The following is a 23,243-nucleotide window of genomic DNA, read 5'->3' as shown; positions in this document are numbered from 1 at the left end:
ATTTGCCAAATTGCCCTGGATCCCATGGGCTCTTACCTTCTTAACCAATCTCCCATTCGGGACCTTATCAAAAGCCTTACTGAAGTCCATGTAGGCTACATCAACTGCTTTACCCTCACCTACACATCTAGTCACCTCCTTGAAAAATTCAATCAAGTTTGTTAGACACAATCTGCCCCTGAAAGCCATGCTGACTATCCCTGCCTCTCCAAGTGGAGATTAATCCTGCCCCTCAGAATTTTTTCCAACAGTTTCCCTACCACTGATGTTAGACTCACTGGCCTGTAATTACCTGGTTTATCCCTGCTACCCTTCTTGAATAATGGTACCACATTTGCTGTCCTCCAGCTCTCTGGTACCTCTCCTGTGGCCAGAGAGGATTTGAAAATTTGTGTCAGAGCCCCTGCAATCTCCTCCCTTGCCTCACACAACAGCCTGGGATACATCTCATCTGGGCCTAGGGATTTATCCATTTTTAAGCCCGCTAAAACAGCGAATACTTCCTCCCTTTCAATGCTATTTTGTTCAAGTATAACACAATCCCCCTGCCTGATCTCTATACCTACATCATCCTTCTCCATGGTAAACACAGATGAAAAGTAATCATTTAAAACCTCACCTATGTTCCACACACAGATTGCCATTTTGGTCCCAAATGGGCCCTACTCTTTCCTGGTTATCCTCTTGCCCTTAATATACTTATAAAACACCTTGGGATTTTCCTTTGTCTTGCCCACCAGTGTTTTTTCATGTCCACTCTTCGCTCTCCTAATTACTTTGTTAAGCACCCCTCTACACTTTCTATACTCCTCTACGGCCTCTGCTGTTTTCAGCCCTCTGAATCTGCCATAAGCCTCCTTTTTTTCACTTATCCAATCCTCTATATCCTTTGACATCCAGGGTTCCCTGGACTTATTGGTCCTACCCTTCACCTTCACGGGAACATGTTGGCCCTGAATTCTCATTATTTTCTTTTTGAATGACTCCCACTGGTCTGATGCAGACTTTCCTACAAGTAGCTGCTCCCAGTCCACTTTGGCCAGATCCTGTTTTATCCCATTGAAATCGGCCTTCCCCCAATTCAGTACTTTTATTTCTGGTCCCTCTTTGTCCTTTTCCATAACTACCTTAAATCTTACAGAGTTATGGTCACTATCCCCGAAATGCTCCCCCACTGACACTTCTACCACTTGTTTGGCTTCATTCATAGAGTAACATTCATAGAGAGATACAGCACTGAAACAGGCCCTTCGGCCCACTGAGTCTGTGCTGACCAACAACCACCCATTTATACTAATCCTACATTAATCCCATATTCCCTCCCACATCCCCACCATTCTCCGACCACCTACCTGCACTCGGGGCAATTTATAATGGCCAATTTACCCATCAACCTGCATGTCTTTGGCTGTGGGAGGAAACCGGAGCACCTGGCGGAAACCCACGCGGTCACAGGGAGAACTTGCAAACTCCGCACAGGCAGTACCCAGAACCGAACCCGGGTCATTGGAGCTGTGAGGCTGTGGTGCTAACCACTGCGCCGCCCAAGGATTAGATCCAGTACTGCCCCTTCTCTTGTAGGACTTTCTACGTGCTTGCTCAAAAAGCTCTCCTGTATGCACAAAGAACAGTACAGCACAGGAACTGGCCATTCGGCCCTCCAAGCCTGCACCGATCATGATGCCTGTCTACATTAATACCTTCTGCACTTCCGGGGTCTGTATTCCTCTATTCCCATCCTATTCATGTATTTGTCAAGATGCCTCTTAAATGCCTCTATCATAACTGCTTCCACCACCTCCCCCGGCAGCAAGTTCCAGGCACTCACCACCCTCTGTGTAAAGAACTTGCCTCGCACATCCCCTCTAAACTTTGCCCCTCGCACCTTAAACTTATGTCCCCCAGTAACTGACTTTTCCACCCTGGGAAAAAGCTTCTGACTATCCACTCTGTCCATGCCACTCATAACTTTGTAAACCTCTATCAGGTCGCCCCTCCACCTCTGTTGTTCCAGTGAAAACAGAGTTTATCCAATCTCTTCTCATAGCTAATACCCTCCAGACCAGGCAACATCCTGGTAAACCTCTTCTGTACCCTCTCCGAAGCCTCCACGTCCTTCTGGTAGTGTGGCGACCAGAATTGTACGCAATATTCCAAGTGTGGCCTAACTAAGGTTCTGTGCAGCCTTAGCATGACTTGCCAATTTTTATACTCTATGCCCCGACCAATGAAGGCAAGCATGTCGTATGCCTTCTTGACTACCTTATCCATCTGCGTTGCCACTTTCAGTGATCTGTGGACCTGTACACCCAGATCTCTCTGCCTGTCAATACTCCTAAGGGTTCTGCCATTTACTGTATACTTCCCACCTGTTTTAGACCTTCCAAAATGCAGTACCTCACATTTGTCCGGATTAAACTCCATCTGCCATTTCTCCACCCAAGAGTCCAACCGATCTATTTCCTGCTGTATCCTCTGACAATCCTCATCACTATCTGCAACTCCACCAACCTTTGTGTCGTCCGCAAACTTACGAATCAGACCAGCTACATTTTCCTCCAAATCATTTATATATACTACAAACAGCAAAGGTACCAGCACTGATCGCTGCGGAACACCACTAGTCACAGCCCTCCATTCAGAAAAGCACCCTTCCACTGCTACCCTCTGTCTTCTATGACAGAGCCAGTTCTGTATCCATCTTGCCAGCTCACCTCTGATCCCGTGTGACTTCACCTTTTGTACCAGTCTGCCATGAGGGACCTTGTCAAAGGCTTTACTGAAGTCCATGTAGACAACATCCACTGCCCTTCCTTCATCAATCATCTTCATCACTTCCTCAAAAAACTCGATTAAGTTAGTGAGACATGACCTCCCCTTCACAAAACCATGCTACCTCTCGCTAATAAGCCCATTTGTTTCCAAATGGGAGTAAATCCTGTCCCGAAGAATCCTCTCCAATAATTTCCCTACCACTGACGTAAGGCTCACCAGCCTGTAATTTCCTGGATTATCCTTGCTACCCTTCTTAAACAAAGGAACAACATTGATTATTCTCCAGTCCTCTGGGACCTCACCTGTAGCCAATGAGGATACAAAGATTTCTGCCAAGGCCCCAGCAATTTCCTCCCTTGCCTCCCTCGGTATTCTGGGGTAGATCCCATCAGGCCCTGGGGACTTATCTATCTTAATGTTTTTCAAGACACCCAACACCTCCTCCTTTTTGATATCAACATGACCCAGACTATCTACACTCTCTTCCTCGGCTCATCATCCACCAAGTCCTTCTCTTTGGTGAACACTGATGCGAAGTACTCATTTAGTACCTTGCCCATTTCCTCTGGCTCCACGTTTAGATTCCCTCCTCTGTCCTTGAGTGGGCCAACCCTTTCCCTGGCTACCCTCTTGCTCTTTATATACGTAAAATAAGCCTTGGGATTCTCCTTAATCCTGTTTGCCAATGACTTTTCATGACCCCTTTCAGCCCTCCTGACTCCTTGCTTAAGTTCCTTCCTACTTTCTTTACATTCCTCAAGGGCTTAGTCTGTTCCCAGCCTTCTAGCCCTTACGAATGCTTCCTTTTTCTTTTTGCTGATGCACTTTAAGAATTCCACCCCCTTTAAGCCTTTTGCACTAAGACTGTCCCAGTGATATTAGGGAAGTTGAAATCCCCGACTGTTATTACCCTATCATTTTTACACCTCGCTGAGATTTGCCTACATATCTGCTCCTCTATCCCTCCCTGACTGTTTGGAGGCCTATAGTACACTCCAGCCAAGTGATTGCCCCCTTTTTGTTTTTAAGTTCTACCCATATGGCCTCATTTGAGGAACCTTCTAAGATATCATCCCTCCTAACTGGAGTAATTGACTCCTTGATCAACAGTGCAATACCACCTCCTCTTTTACACCCTCCCCTGTCACGCCTGAAGATTCTATACTCAGGAATATTGAGCTGCCAGTCCTGCCCTTCCCTCAACCATGTCTCGGTGATAACAATATAATATTCCCATGCGTTAATCAACACCCTCAATTCATCTGCCTTACTTATAAGACTCCGTGTGTTAAAATAGATGCAATCCAACCTTGCATTATTCGCTTGTGCCTCAACAGGTCTATATTTGCTCTGCCTTCCAGGCGGACTTAGTTTCTCTTCTATATTTGACTGTGCATCACCCTCTCCTGTAGCTCCACTCTGTATCCCATCCCCCTGCCAGACTTTATACAGCAGTTCGTGAGGGACTGAAGGACCAAAGATGCATGGCAACACGGGCTACTGAGTTACAGTAAATTCATGGAGATAGTATTCCAGTCGATGCTTTCTTAGTCAGGTTAAATGTTTATCTCTCTGTACATGGAAGTCAAATGAAAGATTTTTTTAAAAACCTCAGTTGTTAAGGATAATTACTTCCCATCTATACTCCTCCAGTGTAGTTTACTTTCAAGTTAAACATTCTCCCACCTGTTTTCAATTATCCTAACGGAAACCAAATACAAAAATGTATTTTCGCCCACTATTCCCACTTTGTACGCACAACTGGAAAAGGTTAGACACCTTTTTACACCATACTGTCAACCTTTCAGCAATGGGATAAACTGGTTATCCAACTGTTCCTCAGTGGATCCACACTTAACATCCAATGGACCCAAACTTCATCAAAAATCAAGTTTAATGGAGGCAGAGAGGCAACCCATGTCTTATCAGGAACAATGGCAAAATTACTCAAATAGCATAAATCTATATAGTGTGATGCAGAGAAGCCAGCTGCTGTATGGCTTTCACAAATGACAGCACTCACAATTTTTTCAACATCGATTTCATCCACGTCACTTGGAATCTCACCATCCTCCATGTCACTTTGAAGGTCCGTATCTTTATCGGATTCCAGACTGTTTGCATACTGCAGATCTTCATCAAATTCCATCGTTTCCTCATTCCCTGAATCTTTCTGGATATCCTTCCCTTTAAAGGAAGTTTCAGAAGTATTTGTTCCACTACAGCTTTCTTTTACTTCTGTCTCTACCTCCATTGTCTCATCTGGTACCCAGTTTTTCTCCTCTGTACTGGGCCTATTGTCAGGCTCCTTTTCAACTATTTCATGGTTAGATTCTGAAGTATCTTTTTCAGCAGCCCTCTCTTTTACAGCTCCTGCAGCATCCTCCTGAAAAGAACTTCCATTTTCACTTTCTTCTACAGCCTGCTTTTCACTGCTGTAGGAATGGTCAGCCAGCTCTTTTGGCGCAGGTTTTTCTAGTACAGTTTTCTGGCCCAAAGAATCATCTTCCAATTCATCATCCATCTCACTGAGGGAAGGAGAGGAAGGCATTGCTCCATCACATTTGTCTTCCAGTAATGGGTCAGCATTTACACGGTCCTCTTCTGGTAAATCTTCTGACACAGTTGTCTCAACAAGCTCAGAGTCTGTAATGTGAATATCCTCTAGTCCAAGATCAATCAACTGTTCTTCTGACATGCTACTACTGTCTTGGTTGGCAGTCTTCTCTCCTGTACTGTTCTTCTCACTGTCTGCTTTTTCAGCCAAAGGCACGCCAGTTGGAGGACTCACAAACCTCAGTGGCCCCCCAGTGGTTATGATGGTGTTTGGTAAAAGTTTCTGTCCTGGAGGTAACTGCAGCAAAGCAAATGCCCCCAGCTGTAGGGGAACCAGACTGCCTGCACAGACAGGTTGACCAGGAGCAGGCTGACCAGGAGCAGGCTGACCAGCAGCAGGCTGACCAGCAGCAGGCTGACCAGCAGCAGGCTGACCAGCAGCATTAACAGTTATGAACTTTGTCCGTGGCATGGTTGTAATGGGAAATGCCAACCCCATGGGGTTAACTGGTGCAGCAGCGGAGGTCACTTTTAGTGCAGAAGAGTTGGCTTTTGCAGGATTAGTACGTGGCCTTCCTCTTTGTGGTATTATCCCATGATGGACAACAGGAGGTGGAGGGAAGCGGATGTCACCTGTGGATCCTGGAGTGAAAAGAAAACGTTAGATAAAACATTCCAAGATTTGTACACTGGAAATAAATTATAAGTTTGCACAATCCAATTATACATTGTTACGAATCAGGGTCTGGTGCATATTTCTTCTCGGTAGTGGCGTCAATCACTCCTTTAAGTGGTCTGAGTAGCAACGTTTTACGCTTCTCTGTATCTACTTGTTCTGTCGTGGGATCCAGAAGTGCAACAATGAAACTTCCATGCAGTCCCCATGTATAAAATCATTTTAAATTACTCAATTAGATAACCCTTTAATCTACTATACTAGTCAATGCAACTATTTTTCATAATTTAACCCTTTTAGCACAAGTATCATTTGATTTTGGAACTAACAGCTGAGTGGTATTAGTTTACACATAGAAAAGAACACAAATTACTGGATGTGACACTGAGCCTCCACAAGGCTAACCCTAACCGGAGTAATGTCAAGAGAGGTAATCATGCTACCTTGTAGCATAAAAATATTTTCATCTGCGTGTTCGGCAGATTTTTTTAGAACCCAACAAGCTAAGCTATACTCCCATGTGATGCAAAATAATTAATTTTGATGACAGAGAATTGCAATTATTAATTCATGGTAAATTTTAACACTCAAATATAGCAAAATTTGGCAGTGAAAATCTCACTTGCGTTATGAGAGCATACAGTGGGCAATCGTGAATTACCTGGTTTATGCCACTCATGGAGATCGGAGCATTCTCCGACCAGCTCAAGATCTCGCTCACTCAGAAAATAAACAGCGCATCCTCTACAGGCTACAGATGTACAAGACTGAAAAAGATCGTTTATGTCCATTTGGCTAATTCCAGAGTTCAAAAACAGAATACATAATTCACTACTGAAATCCCTCAACTGATTTTCCCATAGAATCACATGCAATTCCTGTTTAGAATCACTGATGTTATTAGCCTTGATTACCTCTCTTGACATTACTCCAGTTGGGGATGGAATAATGGCTTGTGGAGGCTCAGTGTCACATCCAGTAATTTGTGCTCTTTTCTACGTGTAAACTAATACTACTTGGCTACTAGTTCCAAAGTCAAATGATACTTGAGCTAAAAGGGTTAAATTATGAAAAACAGTTGCATTGACTAGTATAGAAGATTGACGGGTTATCTAATTGAATAATTTTAAATGATTACAGGAGTTGATAGGGTTGCTAAAGTGAAACTATTTCCTCTGGTGAGTGGGGTAGCATGGAACAAGGAGTATAACCTTAAAAACTTAGAGCTAGGCCATTCAGGGGTGATGCCAGGAACCACATCACACAAAGGGTAGTGGAAATATGGAACTCTCTCCCCAAAAAGAGAGGGGAAAGATGAACTGAAAATCTGAAGACTGAGGTTAGTCAAGAGTTACAGAATCAAGATGGGTAGATAGAATCAAGATACAGATCAACCATAATCTAACTGAATGGCGAACAGGCTCAAGGGGCTGAATGACTGTCTGTTCCTATTTATTGCTTTTTTAGTCTCATTTATTGTTAACAACAGATTTCATTAGTCGTTTCTCAGCCCAACTTCCTAATCAACATAGATGTTTGCACCTGTTCACTCTGGTCCTGTATGCAATTCCTCCCAATATATCAGTGGTAAATTGATACTCTTGTCTCTATCCCCACATTCAAATCATTGACATGCAATGTGCACGGTAAAGTTCCTAGCACCAATCCTTGAAACACCCTACTAGTCACTTTCCACCATAACAATACAGCTTCACATACAACCATTCTGTTGCTTTAGATGCAGCCAGTTACGAAACCAATTCATTAACTGCTTATCTATTTCATGCTTTTCTGTATAAAGGAATAGCCTCCTGTGCAGAACTGTTATCAAAAGTCTTGCTAAAACAATATCCATGGAGTTTTACGAACTCCACAATTCACCTGTTAAGCAAGGTCTTCTCCCTTAAAAGCCCTACTGAATTGTCCTGATGACATTTTTTTTTTAAAAAGAAACAGTAACCTCTAGCATTTTAACCACAAATGTCAAGTTCACCACCTGTAGTTTCCAGAGAAGTCCTTCTGCTTGTTAAAGTGCCAAGAAAGAACAGCTAAAGTGAGCTCTGCCAGACTCCTTCAAAGTAGCTCTTCTGTCTCCATTAAGCAGGATTGTGGGCTCATTTCATAATCAGTTCACTTTTAACAAAAAAAACTTCAGAACGTCAGTTCCAAGATTCAAAGCCAGAACTCACCTGGATTCCGTCCAGAAAGAGTGACCATCTGATGAAGATTCAGCCGATTCCCGGGACCAGAATTTTGTAAAGGCACAAGTTGGATGATCTGGCCATTTGGGTGTCGGAAGAGGTTCCCACCTGGACATCTAAGGGGCTGTAGTATCATCTTCTGTCCAGGTGTGAGTTGCAGGTTCTGGACAGGCTGGACAGAAGGAGCTCCAGGCTGCATCGGGATCAAAAGTAGCCGTGGTCCATCAGTTTTCACAGCTTTAAACGAATCAGGTGGAGCAGAGTTGACAGCTTCAGGATGTCTAGGTATCCCTGCCATAACAAAAAGCCGATGAATGCATCAATTACTGCGACTCACTGGCAATCTGCTTAGTTACATCAGTATCTTTTAACCCTAAAGACGTGATTTAAATAATGCACAAAAAGGAAGAATCAACTCTGCGGTGAGGTAGCAGGGAGCTGTCAACATCTGTGGAATCGTTACCCCAGTCGCTGTCAGTCAGCAGGAGAGAAATAAAACTGGGGAGATGAGAAAGTAGGAGAGTGCTTAAGTAAAATAACTACAGGATTAATACTTCAAAGTCACCTGAACTAGACAGCTTTAAAATAGCTTTACAGTTGGCAGACCTTCTTTGACTCTGAGTTTTGAGGATATAACCAAGTTATTTGACATGGGGAACTCATTAATATAATACATCGAGGAGCCAAATTGTCTTGGGCTCAATTCATTGCCTGGGGTGCAGTGGAACAAGCGATAATCAACAGGCAGTTGCATCAATATGACTGGGGTGTGGTGAGGAATAATGGGACACTGGCAGACGTTTGCTGCATCGTCACCATTCTGTTACTGGTTCTATTTTCCACGACATGTTCAATCCCACTCCGCCAAGGTAAGGAGAACCAATGTCACTGTAGTTTGCCAGCATTCTCAGAGGCATCTAGGCCAGGACCCCTGGCGCTGATCTGTGCACTACATTCAGCCCAGCTTCCAGGTCACTGGAATGACAGAGATTGGAGGTCGAGGATATTCCGAAACCAAGTGCCTGTTTTTTGGGGTTGCTGGAAATTGCATTTGTGCAAATTGAGTGACAGTAAAACTCTTAAGCAACAACCCACTGTTTCTGGATCATGCCAAAATTCCCATCTCCATCAGGCCTTCTGCCCAATATGCACCCCAGATCCACAATTGAGGCTAAGATTTTCAGCCTAACAAAAAGTAGACATGCATTTATACAGGATCTTTAACGATCCCAGGGCATTTCAAAGCACGATAGCACCACTGAAATACTTAAGTGTAATCACTGTTGTAAAGTAGGAAATGCAGCACGTACCAAGTTCCCACAAACAGCAACAAGATAATGACCAGAGAAGCCATTTTGCTGATGTTGGTTGAGCGATAAAATTGGCGAGGACACCAGGGAGAATTCCCTGCTCTTTTTCGAATAGTGTCACAGGATCTTTTATGCCCACCTGATAGGGCCTCGGTTTAACAAAAACTGGCATGCCCGGCAGTGCAGCACATCCTCAATACTACACTACAGTGTCAGTCTATATTTTGTCTTTAAATCTCTGTAGTGGACCCATAATCTTATGACTCAGGTGGCGAGAGTGCTATTAACTGAGCCACAGTTGACATTAGACTTTTACAAAGTTTTTAATATTGTATAGTAATCTCATATATGATACTGTGAGTGTTTTAGTATTTTGATCATCATGGGTCACAGAGACACATTATGGATTCTTGAAAGCTACACAAAGTTTTCTTTTAAAATCAAGTATCCCATTAATTTATAATATTTCTAGTGGCTGATTATAACTTGGTTGTGGTGTGCTGAATTATCATTTATCCAACAATAAGCCAACACAGCCAAGAATAACCCATTCTAAATCTCCAGGCTTACAAAATTCAAGCAGGTTAAGCCATTGAAGAAATATAACATTTTGTGGGCCAGACAGCCCATGTGTCAAGTTCAAACTGACCCAGTGGCCATATTTCAGAGATCCCTAATTTATAAAGGTAGAAAGGCATGGAATAGGGACCAACTTTTAAAATAGATAAATAAACGAGTTGAGGAGGGAAAAATTAGTTGTTAAGGGAGTGATACTGACATGGAAAGAGATGATTAGCTGCACTGCAGCGTTCTGTTCTAAGGCTACTACTGTTTTCAATATACATTTAATAATGTGGAGTCAGGACAGACAGAAAGCTCTCAGTTTGCCAGTTACGTAAACTAGGGGGACAGGACAGGGAAGAAATTGCTGGTGGTAGAGCACAAGCAGAGCAATTTCAGATTGATCTGGGCAGGTCACATTAAACAAAAAGTAGAAATAGCATTTATAGAGAAAACCAGATTCTTTACTTTCCTTCCCAGTTTCACAAAGAGTACAAAATAAATGGAAGGTTTAGAGGCAATGAGAGTTTGAGGTGTTGGTCTGGGAGTTTTAATGGAAAGAAATCCATAAACCATCACCACAAGCTAACAAAGATGGTGAAAAAAGTAATCAGATTCTATAGGTCAGGTGATAGAACACAAGTCCCAGCAAGTGACAAATACTTTCCACAAAGCACCAATACATCTTCACCTTGGGTAGCACACAGTTCTAGGTACTGTAGACCAAGGGGAAGGGAGCTTAGACATAAGGGATGTTCAAAATCTACTGCTGCTTTAAGCGGATGTTGAGTTATACTTAGTAAAGCATGGCTACCTGACCCAAACCCGACCGGGCCCAACAACATGTATCGGGTTTGGGTCGGGTCGGGTGCAGTGACAGCCAGGACGTCAAGGCGGGAAACGTGCATTTGGACTCCGTACTAGTCTGCAGTGAGCGATTCCATCCAAGGTAGAGCACAACCTCTTTAATATGATCAACTTTATTCCGGTGGTCGGGTCGGGCGCGGGAAAAAAAATCAAAGGACTCTGGCTGGGTCGCGCTCGGGGTGGATGTGGTTCCGTTGGGTTCGGGTCAGGTTTCATTTGCAGATCCGAGCAGGCCTTTAATACTTAGACAAGTCAAAGTGAATACATAGTTAAGATACAATTTCACGCAGAGGGTGGTGAATACATATAACAGCCTAGCATAGGGTACAAGCAGAGGATGTTATAAATTTCAGGAAGGTTTCTGTAGACAGGCTGTTGAAGGATACATGCAATACAGTAATAAAAGAAACTGGCAACCTTTAAGGTTGGTCCAATAGCTGAAATAGTCTTTCCTAGACTTGGTACAGCCTTACGTTCCTAACAATTGGGGGTCTGTTAAGTACATCTTAACCAATTACAGTTTCTCAGAACTTGGAATTCAGTCGGCAGAGACAAATTCTTCTTAAAGTATTACTGAAAGCGGACAGGTTTTCTTTTATGTCTCCTCATCAGAAGTTAGAATTATTAGTAATTGGGAGGGCAATGTATTAGACTGCACCATTGAATGGTTTAGGTGAGTACCTAAATGATATTTTCTATTTTTTTCTTAAATAGTTTACTACTTGTGCACACCAGTTTCTGAAGATGTGCACCAGATCTTTTGATCTTGACCACAATTATGTTAAAATATTCAGTTCACAGAGGTTTTAAACATCCTCATCTGCTTCAGATTATTGCAGAAGTAGCTAAAACCCATATTCAAGAGCCAAGAAAGGCACAGCAATGTTGAGAGTGCCATTCATCATAGCAGTATTCACTGAAGTTTCTCCTTGCTCAACAAACACAATCACGGCAGATACAAATAAGGGGAGAGAAAAAAGGGCAACGACAAGGAATGGATAACATGGGGATATGGAACATGGACTTAAGGAGGACATTTTGACTCCAATGTCTACAGGGATGCAGCAGTCTAGAAACCTGGAAAAGCGGAGGTCCTACTGAATTCAATGGAAGAACCTCAGAAAAATTTTACTGCTCAGTTTCCCAACCAGCAGCCACTTGGGATGGGATTGGGGGTTGGTGTGACTGGTGATCCGATTGCTGGCAGTATGGAGATCATGAGGAGGGAGGAATATCAGTTTTGGAGGGGGGTGGAGATGGAGGCAATCCTGACACACAAGCAGTGCTAGAAAAGCACTTAGGTGCTCGGTCTGGCAGTTCTCTCCTCCCTTTAGCTGCCTGATTTCCCGAGCCTTGGGAAATCACTCCCACAGCCGATAAATCCAAATGGTCGTTAAAATCTGAGGCACGCAGGCATATTAACATTATAATCACCCACCTGTCTCCTGAGAGCAGGTTATGCGCCACCAGCTCCCCCACCCCACCAGTCAAACCAGAAGTAGGTGTGTCTGCAGAAGGCTGGGGTCAGAATTCCCATTATTTCACAACTTGCCCTTCTCCTGGCTGTCCTGGAGGAACTAAAATTTCCCCCTTCTCTCTACACGTGCCCTGATCACTGCTGACCTTGATTCTTGCAGCTTGAACAGGGACAGCAATCCAGCTCAAATGCCAACTTTCACAATTGTACAGCCATGTCAATCCAACTGAAGCTTACCTGTAGTTTTGTTTGGTGTTGATGCTACTGACATAATGGTTGTTCTTGTATCAACAGTTTTGGTTATAGCAGTAGTGGTCATGGTAGAGGTGCTGGGGGAGAGCACTTTAGTTAACATCGGCATCGTCCTGACTCCTGAAGCACTTGCAGAAACCAAAGCAAATAGCGTTGTTGCTGTACTTTTTGCTGGAGTTTGAACTGTATTCGTAGATACAGCACTCTCTTCTGAAAGTCTCTTTACTGCGGGCACTGCAGAAGATTGTGTCCCTAATACATCTGTAGTATTTGAGGTCTTTGATGGTGAATACGACTCAGCTGAGGGGGAAGTCCCTGTGGTTACTGCAACAATCAAAACACTACTTTGTGACTGACCAGCTAGAACTGGGATAGAGCTTGGGGCAGCTGGCATAACCATTACAGTTGATAACAGAGAAGTACTTGTTGACGCAGTAATGCTAACTGCTGGAAATGTGGACAATGAAGGACCACCCTGCTGCCCGCTAAGCACTGGTTGCAATGAACTGAAGCAGGATGTTGATTTTTGCAAAGCTCCAACTTTATTTATTACAAGATGAGTGTAGCTATCAGGTACAGTATGAATTCCTGCAAAGAAAGGAAGGTACGGGAGAATTAAAACATAACCAGATAGTGATCATGCATATAAAGAGGCACAGAATGCAGACAGGACAGTAAAATGCAATCCTATTAACCGGTAGGGTCTTTGGGTTTTTCCTCTCCAATTATCTCCCCTTCTACAAACTCACTGAAGCATGCTAGGGTCTAGTTCATGGGCGCTTATCACCATCCAGTACATCAAAGCCAAGCCTATCACCACCCAACACCCAAACAATGTAACATTCATTCCAGCAGCAAAAGGAAGGCTCCATCAGGTTAGTGACAGCCAGGAGGAGCAAGAGTGCTCCCCCAGCCCTCAAGTAAGCCTTTAGCCTTCCTTCTGCCAATTGCAGCCTTGGAACCCTGCCATGATCAGTGACGACAGGCCGCTACCACCAAGCCACGATCTTCGCCTCCCCCTGACTGTCAAGCTCTGACTCCACCCAGTACCAAGCTTTGTTCCCGAGCCGGAGTCTGTTTCGGCAGATTGTCTGTTTCGGCTGCGGCCTCCTTCTGCTGGCTATCTTGCTGTGCAGTTGGCCAGTTTGGCCAGCTGCCAGATAGGAAACAGAAGAGGAAAATGGTAATAAGGTCTTCTCATTAATATGGGCAGGACCTTCACGTCCTCAGGTCGTCCAGCTTCCCCTCCACTACCATGCTCCCTCCCTGTAAATATTATAGTCTATGTAGTTAAGAGAAGGCTACTTCCCTTCTCCTAGCCGAAGGACATGACAGCACCCCAACCAAGGTTAACTAACTCAACACACAATGAACCTGGGATTTATGATTCTGTGTTCAGTGTCACACTGAGCAACTGAGGGAATTAAACAAGTTTCTCCCACCAACCCATCAAGGTCCAGATGAACAACTCCAACATTTATTTCATTAAATCAGCTCCAACAGTTTTACTGCTCTATGATACAGCATAAACCTGAATATTGAGCAAACTGTTTGGGGGAGAAATTCCATGGTGTAGCACCGCTCCTAGTGGTGACTACATCAATTCCCCAGAGACAGAGTGCTGCAGGTCGCTACCTGCACAGCAACTTACGATGAAATCAATGAGGAATGCCATGCTGGCCGCACTGATAACAGCCTGCGCACTGCCTGCCTCCCCCACCCCCACAGGGAATTGAAAAACGTCAGTGTTGTATCACTTCACACGAACAAATTTCTCCCCAATTTATGGTTTAAATTAAAATATGGCTACCTAACAAATGACCATCACAATTTGTTCCACCTGCCATTTAGATCCTTGCATCACAACCTGACATTTATAATTGCACATAGCCTTCTTCAATACTTAAAGCCAACTGTTCATCCCTTCATCAAGAACTCAGATGACTATTGGCACAGTAAGAGCTCGCACTCAAACCTTTTCGACACACACCTTGTTTTTCTGGGTATCCTTCTTACCTGTGGCTTTGTTAACAGAAACAGCATCAATGGTATTCCGTGAGACTTTGTTGCCAATGGGTGTGGTGCAAGAAACTGGATGTTTTGAGATAAAATGGGATGAGGTCGAAGAGACAGCTGTACTGAAGAAAGACTTTTTGAGTGATTCAGCAGACTTCATTTTCTTTGTGAGGTTAGCAATAACCCTATTGACCGGATGAAGTGCTCCAACCTGTCCTAGCGTCAGCTTTGTTTCACCATTGTCATTTCCACTGACCTAATCAAAAGGAATAATGACACAGAATGGAGACACATGGGAAAAAAATTGTTTAAATATCCTCAAAAGATCCTGGATTGCTGGGAATGTCAACGGAAACCCTTTTATAAATCAAAAGATTTAACAGAATTGTATGCTCAAAATTTAAACTTACATTTATATTTTGTTTTATATCAATTAATACTGCTCAACTCATCTACACTCAAAATACAACAACGTGAAGCATCATGAGAACTACATGATCTTTCTCTCCCCTCCTGTGACATACCTGGATCATGCCACTTTTGCGAGAAGCAGACACTGCAGCAACAGATACTGGTTTTCGCTTGCTATTCGCTTGCGAGCCTGTTAGCCCCCTTTTCCCTTCCATATGGCTGGTAGGTGTTTCTTTTGGCGCAATCAGTCGTGTTTCTGTCAGCTTGGGTCCAGAGGAGTAGGAGACCTTTTGAATAGTCGTAGTGTGAATAGGCACGTTGCCCTCTCTCTCTCCATTGCTGGGCTGAGTAATCTTCACTAAGTAGCTATAAATTGGTACAGCTCCAGGTGAAAGGTCTTGGCCTTTCCCATAATTTGACATGATCTCAACAAGGAAGTTGCCAATGCATATTTTCTCCGGGGTCCCCTTATTGGCGGTGTGACGTGCAATGACTCCAAGGATATTTGCACGCTCTGCTTCCCAATTACAATCTGAAATTATCTCAATCAGCTTGGGTGTATTCTTGGAGTCCACTGATGACTGTGGCTCTACTGACGGAAGTTCTGCAATCTCTTTCTGTGGACTGTCACATTGTACAGGCGAGTCTGTCTCCTGTGTACTCTTTGATTTGCACATCTCAGCAGCATTTGGTGACATCGAGCTGCTCTCAAAATCCTCCAATTTCTCACAGTCCAGTACTAGACAAGCCAAACAAAGTGATTGACATTTAGAGCTTTGTATGATGAGGCTCAGGTCATGCACATAACAAACTTTGCACTGAGGTGAGTTACTACAGATATAGGTTAGATTACCTACCGTTGACATGGTCTCCCTCATTCTTTCAAAAGTGACTTCACTCCTCATATACAAGTAAACAGCCAAAAATCACCACAACAACGTTTCTTAAAAAGTTTGAGCAAACAACCTTCTCTAGCAACCTTAAACATACAATACTTTGTTCTAGTATCACACCTCAATTCTTTCCCAGGGAATGACTGCAGTCAGTCTACGTTTCTTCTCATTTTTTTTTGCTTTTTCAAGGGATGTGGGAATCGCTGGCAGGCAGCATTTGTTGCCCATCCCTAACTGCCCTTGAACTGAGTAGGTCATTTCAGAGGGCAGTTAAGAATCAACCACATTGTTGTGGGCCTGGAGTCACATGTTTGCCAAACCAGGTAAGGAAGACAGATTTCCTTCGCTAAAGGACATTAGTGAACCAGATGGGTTTTTACAACAATTAAATGATAGCTTCATGACACATTTACTGAGACTAGCTTTTAATTCAAGCTTTTAAAAAAAAAAAATTTAATTTATTAATTAATGGAATTTAAATTCCACCAGCTGTTGTGGTGGAATTTGAACCCGTGACCCCAGGACATTAGACTGGGTCTCTGGATTACTAGCCCAGTGACATTACCACTATGCCACCGACTCCCAAGAAATGTAAACAGGAAGCTCCAAGTTAATAATAGGACAAAGGAGGTGTGTCGGGAAGGTGATGAGTACATGGTACATTTGAATATTCAAGGAATAAAGGCAGCCATAACTACAGCAGTCAAGTTAATGTTCAACTTCCACACAAAGGTGAATTATGTCAAAGAACTCCAGAAGACAAGACAGGAAGATCCAAAATTGAAGCCAGCTTCCTTCAAAGTGTGTATACCACCTCAAGGTGCCATGTTTCAGAGCAAAGGATTACTCCATGTATTTGTCTTGTAAGAAGAGGCTGGACAGTAATAAAGAACAAACTACCTGCCCATGGAAAGCATAACTGCCAAACCCAATCTGGTCCTCACTCAGCAGCCACATAGAGTTTCCAGAAGGGATAACATTTTCCTCTATCCAGTCTAAAGGGAACAGAGGCAATGTAGCAGGCACAAGAAATTTATTCTGGAACCTTCTCAACCGTGTGGCTTAATGCTACACTAGGTGGAGGCATGACATAATAAGCCATGGAAAATTCTTGTCTTAAATTCTAATGAGATTTCAGTACTTCTTGATTTAAATGCAAAATTGGTATGGTGGTGTTGTGGTTATGTTACTGCTAAATCACACCACCAACTTCGATGCCACTGCCCCCATTAAAACCACTACTCTCTCCTATCCGAGTCATTCCTCCTGGTATATCCCTCATCTCTGCTCCATTAAGTCCAAGGGGCAGACTTGAATGTCTTTGGCAGACATGGTTTAAACCATCCATTGTCAGATTTGGCTGGACCACAGAAAGCATCAGGTCCTGTTCTTCATCCCTAATACTGCTCACTATTCAAGGATCATCCAGGAAAGCGAAGATATTTCCCCCAACTTCTCTTCAGTTCAGAATGACTTCTTAAACCACCCTCCCTTGTCTCCTCCACCCTCACCGACAAGTGCAAGGAGTTCATGGACTTTTTTCTGTTAAAAAGATTGAGGCCATCTAATTCAGCTGCCTGTTGCTTCCCTCCCTTCCCCTAGCCACTGGTCCAGACGTCCCCTAATGTTCCTCTAGCCCAAAACTCTCATCTTTCTCTAGATTCTATCCCATCCCCTGCCTTGCTTTCTCTGAGCTCATCTTGTTCATGAGACCCACCTCCAACACCCTCGATCCTATTCCAATCACACCGTTGATGACTCAACTTCCCTTCCAGTTCCCAATGTTAGCTGATGTTATTAATGGTTCCCTCTCCTTAGACACTGTCCACCCCCTTTCAAATCTGTCATCATCACCCCTCTTCTCAAATATACCCACCCTTGACCTCCTGTTCATGTAAACTAGCCCACCATTCAACCCTTAACCGTACTTTCCTCTCCGAAGTCCTTGAGCGTGTTGTCACCTGCCAAATCTGTGCCCACCTTTCCCACAATTCCACATTTGAATCCCCCAATCAGGTTTCCTGCCCAGGCACAGTACTGAAATGGTCCTCAAAGTCACAAATTACATTCTTTGTGACTACAACTGTGATAAACTATTCCTCCTCATCCCTTGCGACCTATCTGCAGCCATTGACAAAGTTGACCACACCAACCTCCTCCATTGTCCAGCTGGGTAGAACTGCCCTCACTTGGTTCCAATCTCATCTATGGAACTGTAGCCATAAATTCACCTGAAATGGCTTCTCTTCCCACTCCCACACCATTATCTCTGGAGTCCCCCATTACTCATCTATATACTACCCTGCAGCAGCATTAACTGAAAATGTCAGTTTCCACATGTACTCCGACGACACCCATCTCCACCTCACCACCATTTCTCTCAAGCTCTCCATATGGATTAACCAACATCCAGTACTGGATGAGCAGAAATTTCCTTCAACTGAATGTTAGGAAGACTGAAGCCACTGACTTGAGTCGCCACCAAAAACTCTGTTCCCTAGCGACCGACTCCATCTCTCTCCCTGGCAACTATGTGAGGCTGAAGCAGACTGTCTGTCACCTTGGTGTCGTATTTGACCCCGAGATGAGCTTCCAACTAAATAGCAAGTGATCAATTAGAGCACCTATTTCCACCTCTGTAACATTGCCCAACTTCACCCCTGTCTCAGATCATCTGCTGCTGAAACCCTTATTCATGCCTTCGTTACCTCTAGACTTGACTATTCTAATGCGCTCTTGGCTGCCCTCCCATGTTCTAGCCTCCGTATACTTCAGGTCATCTAAAACTCTGGCGCTTGTGTCCTAACTCGTACCAAGATGCACTGCAGCAACGTACCATGGCTCCTTCGACAGCATCTTTCAAACCTGTGATGTCTACCACCAAGAACAAGAGCAGCAGGCGCACAGGAACACCACTTGCAAGTTTCCCTCCAAGTCACACGCTATCCAGAGTTGAAAATATATTGCGCTGTTCCTGCACAGTCACTGGGTCAAAATCCTGGAACTCCCTTCCTAACAGAACTGTGGGTGCACCTAAACCACAAGGACTGCAGTGGTTCAAGAAGGTGGCTCGCCACCACAGTCTCAAGGGCAATTAGGGATGGGCAATAAATGCTGGCCTTGCCAGCGACGTCCATATCCCATGAACGAATAAAAAGAAAAGAAAAATTCTGGCCTCTTGAGCACCATTGATTTTAATTGCTCCAGCAATGGCAGCAGTGCCTTCAGCTGCCAAGGCCCCAAGCTCCCTAAACCTCTAAGATGCTCCTTAAAACCTATTTCTTTCACCAACCTTTTGGTTATCTGCCCTAATGCCTCCTTATGTGGCTCAGTGTCAAATTTTGTTTGATTATCACTCCAAGAGCCTTGGGAAGTTTTACTACATAAAAAGGAGTTATATAAATGAAAGTTGTTATTTGTTGTAAAATGCAGGGACCTGAATTCAAACAACAAGACCCCGATTTTTATGGCCAGGGAACATATCGAGGTAGGGGAAATGGAGGCCCTGCTGTATTTAATGGTGGGACCCCAATACAATTTATTTCTTTCATTTCCCACCTGTCACTCAGACAAATTGACAGGTTGGCCGCTGTTGAGCAGGAATGCCAGAGGCACCAGGAAGTCACAGCTTGGGCCTTGGGGATGGACCCTGGCAATTGCAGTGGGGGCCAGAAATCAGGGCTTGAGGTGTTTGGGGGTGGTGGGGATGTCTGCAATCTTGGTGAGGCATGGGAGAGGCCATATCAGCAATAGGAAGGCAGAAGGCTCCTTGAGGGGCCAAGATGAGGACTCCTCCTGGCCCACAAGGAATGCTATAAAAAGCACTTACCTTCTTGAGCCAGCAGCTCCTGCCTCCTTTTTACTGATGGGTATCCCAAGCCCTAGGAATTGCACTGTAGAAACCTGCTTTAACTATGTTAATGAAGAATCCTGCCTCTCCGCTCACACAACACAAAACCCCTGCCATGAAAATGATGGCAGACACATATGCGGCAGGTTGAGGTTGCATAAACCATTTTAAAATATTTAACCAGTCCATGTCGTTGCAGGGTGAGTGTTTAATATCAAGGTCCACGAGTTCAAATTCAACAATGACAGTTTTATAATTTGAAGTCAGTCTTAGAAAGCTTGAAATAAAAAGCTGGTATCAGTAAAAGTGACCATGAACCTGTCAGACTGTTATAAAAACTCAACTGGCTCACTAATGTCCTTTAGGGAAAGAAACCTGCTGTCCTCATCTGGCTAAGGTGGTTGACTCTTAGAAATAGAACCATAGAAAAAGTACAGCACAGAAGGAGACCATTCAGCCCATCGTGTTTGCACTGGCTGAAAAAACTATCCGCCCAAACTAATCCCACCTTCCAGCACCTGGTCTATAGCCTCGCAGGTTACAGCCCTCAGGTACATGTCCAGATACCTTTTAAAAGAATTGAAAATCTCTGCCTCCACTGCCATTCCTGGCAGTGAATTCCAGACACCCACTACTCTCCAGGTGAAAAGGTTTCCCCTCATGTCCCCTCTAATCCTTCTACCAATCACCTTCAGTCTGTGCCCCCTGGTAACCTACCTCCCCGCCAGGGAAAATAGGTCCTTTCTGCCCACTTTATCTAGGCCTCTCATAATTTTGTACACCTCAATTAAGTCACCCCTCGGCTTCCTCAGTTCCAGGGAAAACAACCCGAGCCTATCCAATCTTTCCTCATAGCTGCAACCTTCAAGCCCTGGGAACATTATTGTAAATCTCCTCTGTACTCTCTCCAGAGCAATTATTTCCTTCCTGCAATGTGGTGACCTTAACTGCCTTTTGAAGTAGCCTAGCAAACTACGCAGCTGTAACAAGCCACTACCAACAGTTCAGCAATTAGGTCCACAGCCACCTTCTCAGGGCAAGTAGGGATGGGCAACAAACAATGGCCTTACCAGTAACACCACATCACAAGAAATTTTTTTTAAATTTTGTAATACAAGGTCGATCCAACAGAGGCTAAAATTTATATTGCACCTTACCATATCTCAGAAAAATATAAAGTACATGTACAAATAATTAATTTGAAGTGTCATTCCTTTTGATTTAAACACTTAAATTGACAACCTCTCATAAGGTATGAGAATGAACTGATTTTTTTTCACAGCAGCTATTTTGTGCACAACAAGCTCCCACAGACAACAAGATGGATGACCAGTTATGATCTGTTTTTAGTGGTGGCCATTGAGGCAAGAAAGGAGCAGGGCGTTCTCCCAGTGTCCTAGTCAATAAAGCGGTCCATGAGATCTTTAACATTCACCTGAATTGCTGGGACAGGGAGCATAGTTCGATATCTTCAACCAAAGCATGGCATTTGTGACAATGCCGCACTCCAGTAGCACTGCACTAAAATATCAGCATGACTAGAAAAAACAGCAAGCAACATAACAGTTTAAAGGGAAATACATTTAAGATTACACAAAATGGCCTGTCAAACATTAGCGGTTAGCATCAAGCTTTAAATTCCAGTTAGGCAGAGGGCTGGACAGCACAATGCACAGGTTCAAATCTGGTCAAGACTAACAGATTGAAAGCCGAATGAGTCTGGAGTGATCTTAACCTGGTTTGATGTTCGCTGCATGTTAGCTACTCCACAAAATTTGACAATTTCACTCAGAAAATGGCTGGTGTGTGAAAGAGAGGCCACAATGGTATAGTAAACGATGTTCTCTTGTGGTTGGATTTAACTGTTAGTATATAATACTAACTACTTTGTTCTAACAACATCTTGCATGCACATACTGCCTTTTAACATAATAAAACGTCCCAAGGTGCTCCAAAGGAGCATTATCAGACAAACTCTGACACCAAGCCACAGAAATATTAGGACAGCAGAGGTAGGTTTTCATAGAATTATAGAGCACAGGAACAGGCCCTTCGGTCCACTGTGTCTGTGCTGGCCAAGCACCTATCTATTCTAATCCCATTTTCCAGCACTTGGCCTGTAACCTTGTATGCTATGGCATTTCAAGTGTTCATCTAAATACTTCTTAAATGTTGTGAGGGATCCTGCCTCTACCACCCCTTCAGGTAGTGTGTTCCAGATACCAACCACCCTCTGGGTAAAAATTTTTTCCTCAAATCCCCTCGAAACCTCCTGCCCCTTACCTTAAATCTATGCTCCCTGGTTATTGACACCTCCACTAAGGGAAAAAGTTTCTTCCTATCTATCCTATCAATTCCCCATCATAATTTTATATACCTCAATCAGGTCCCCCCTCAGCCTTCTCTGCTCAAGGAAAACAACCCTAGCCTATCCAGTCTCTCTTCATAGCTGAAATGCTCCAGCCCAGGCAACATCCTGGTGAATCCCCTCTGCACCCTCTCCAGTGCAATCACATCCTTCCTATAGTGTGGCGACCAGAACTGTACACAGTACTCCAGCTGTGGCCTAACTAGCATTTTATACAGCTCCGTCATATCCTCAACACCTCCGCTCAGTCTGAAAGCATGACCCCGAGCTTCCGGTTGCTTGCCATTTCAACACGCGCCCCTGCTGTCATGCTAACATCTCTCTCCTTGGATTGCTGCAGTGTTCCAGTGAACATCAACGCAAGCTCGAGGAACAGCATCTCATTTACCGATTAGGCACACTACAGCTGCCGGACTGAACATCGAGTTCAATAATTTCAGAGCATGACGGGGCCCCCCCATTTTACTTTTATTTTTAGTTATTTTTTCTTTTTATTTGTTTGTTTTATTTTATTTCATCTTAGTTTGTTCAGTTTGCTTACCCACTGTTTTTTTCATGTTTGTACTTGCGGCTGTTCAATTTTCAGTCCGTTAACACCCTATCTGTACTAATGCTTTGTCTTTCAACACACCATTAACATACTGTTTGCCTTTGCTCCATGTCCTTCTGGTCAGCTATTCCATGACCTTGTCCTATCTACACCTTCTCCTTTGTTATCTCTTGCCCCACCCCCGATTTACTTGCTTATAACCTTTCACATGTCTAATATTTGCCAGTTCTGAAGGGTCACTGACCTGAAACATTAACTCTGCTTCTCTCTCCACAGATGTTGCCAGACCTGCTGAGTATTTCCAGCATTTCTTGTTTTTATTTCAGATTTCTAGCATCTGCAGTATTTTGCTTTTATTATCCATCATAACCTCCTTGCTCTTATATTCTATGCCTTGGCTAATAAAGGCAATATGCCTTCCTGACCACCTTATCTACCTGTGCTCCTGCCTTCAATGATCTATGGACAAGTACACCAAGG

The 23,243-nt window shown here is 43.8% G+C and overlaps 1 protein-coding gene across 2 annotated transcripts in view; it reads right to left on the bottom strand.

The window, feature by feature from the left end:
- The window catches only part of mgaa (MAX dimerization protein MGA a), a 123,091-nt gene that overhangs the window by 57,007 nt on the left and 42,841 nt on the right, over positions 1-23,243 (bottom strand). For both annotated transcript variants that reach the window (XM_068039614.1, XM_068039615.1), the window contains exons 13-17: positions 15,216-15,841; positions 14,692-14,947; positions 12,661-13,263; positions 8,197-8,499; positions 4,799-5,973 (exon numbers count right to left, since the gene is read on the bottom strand). In XM_068039614.1, coding sequence (XP_067895715.1) covers positions 4,799-5,973; positions 8,197-8,499; positions 12,661-13,263; positions 14,692-14,947; positions 15,216-15,841 — 2,963 coding nt within the window. The remainder of the gene's footprint in view (positions 1-4,798; positions 5,974-8,196; positions 8,500-12,660; positions 13,264-14,691; positions 14,948-15,215; positions 15,842-23,243) is intronic.

Source organism: Heterodontus francisci, chromosome 9, assembly GCF_036365525.1.
Source record: "Heterodontus francisci isolate sHetFra1 chromosome 9, sHetFra1.hap1, whole genome shotgun sequence".
Taxonomy (NCBI): Eukaryota; Metazoa; Chordata; class Chondrichthyes; order Heterodontiformes; family Heterodontidae; genus Heterodontus; species Heterodontus francisci.
The sequence above is the reverse complement of the archived record's forward strand: the minus strand, read 5'-3'. Positions and strand labels throughout refer to the sequence as shown.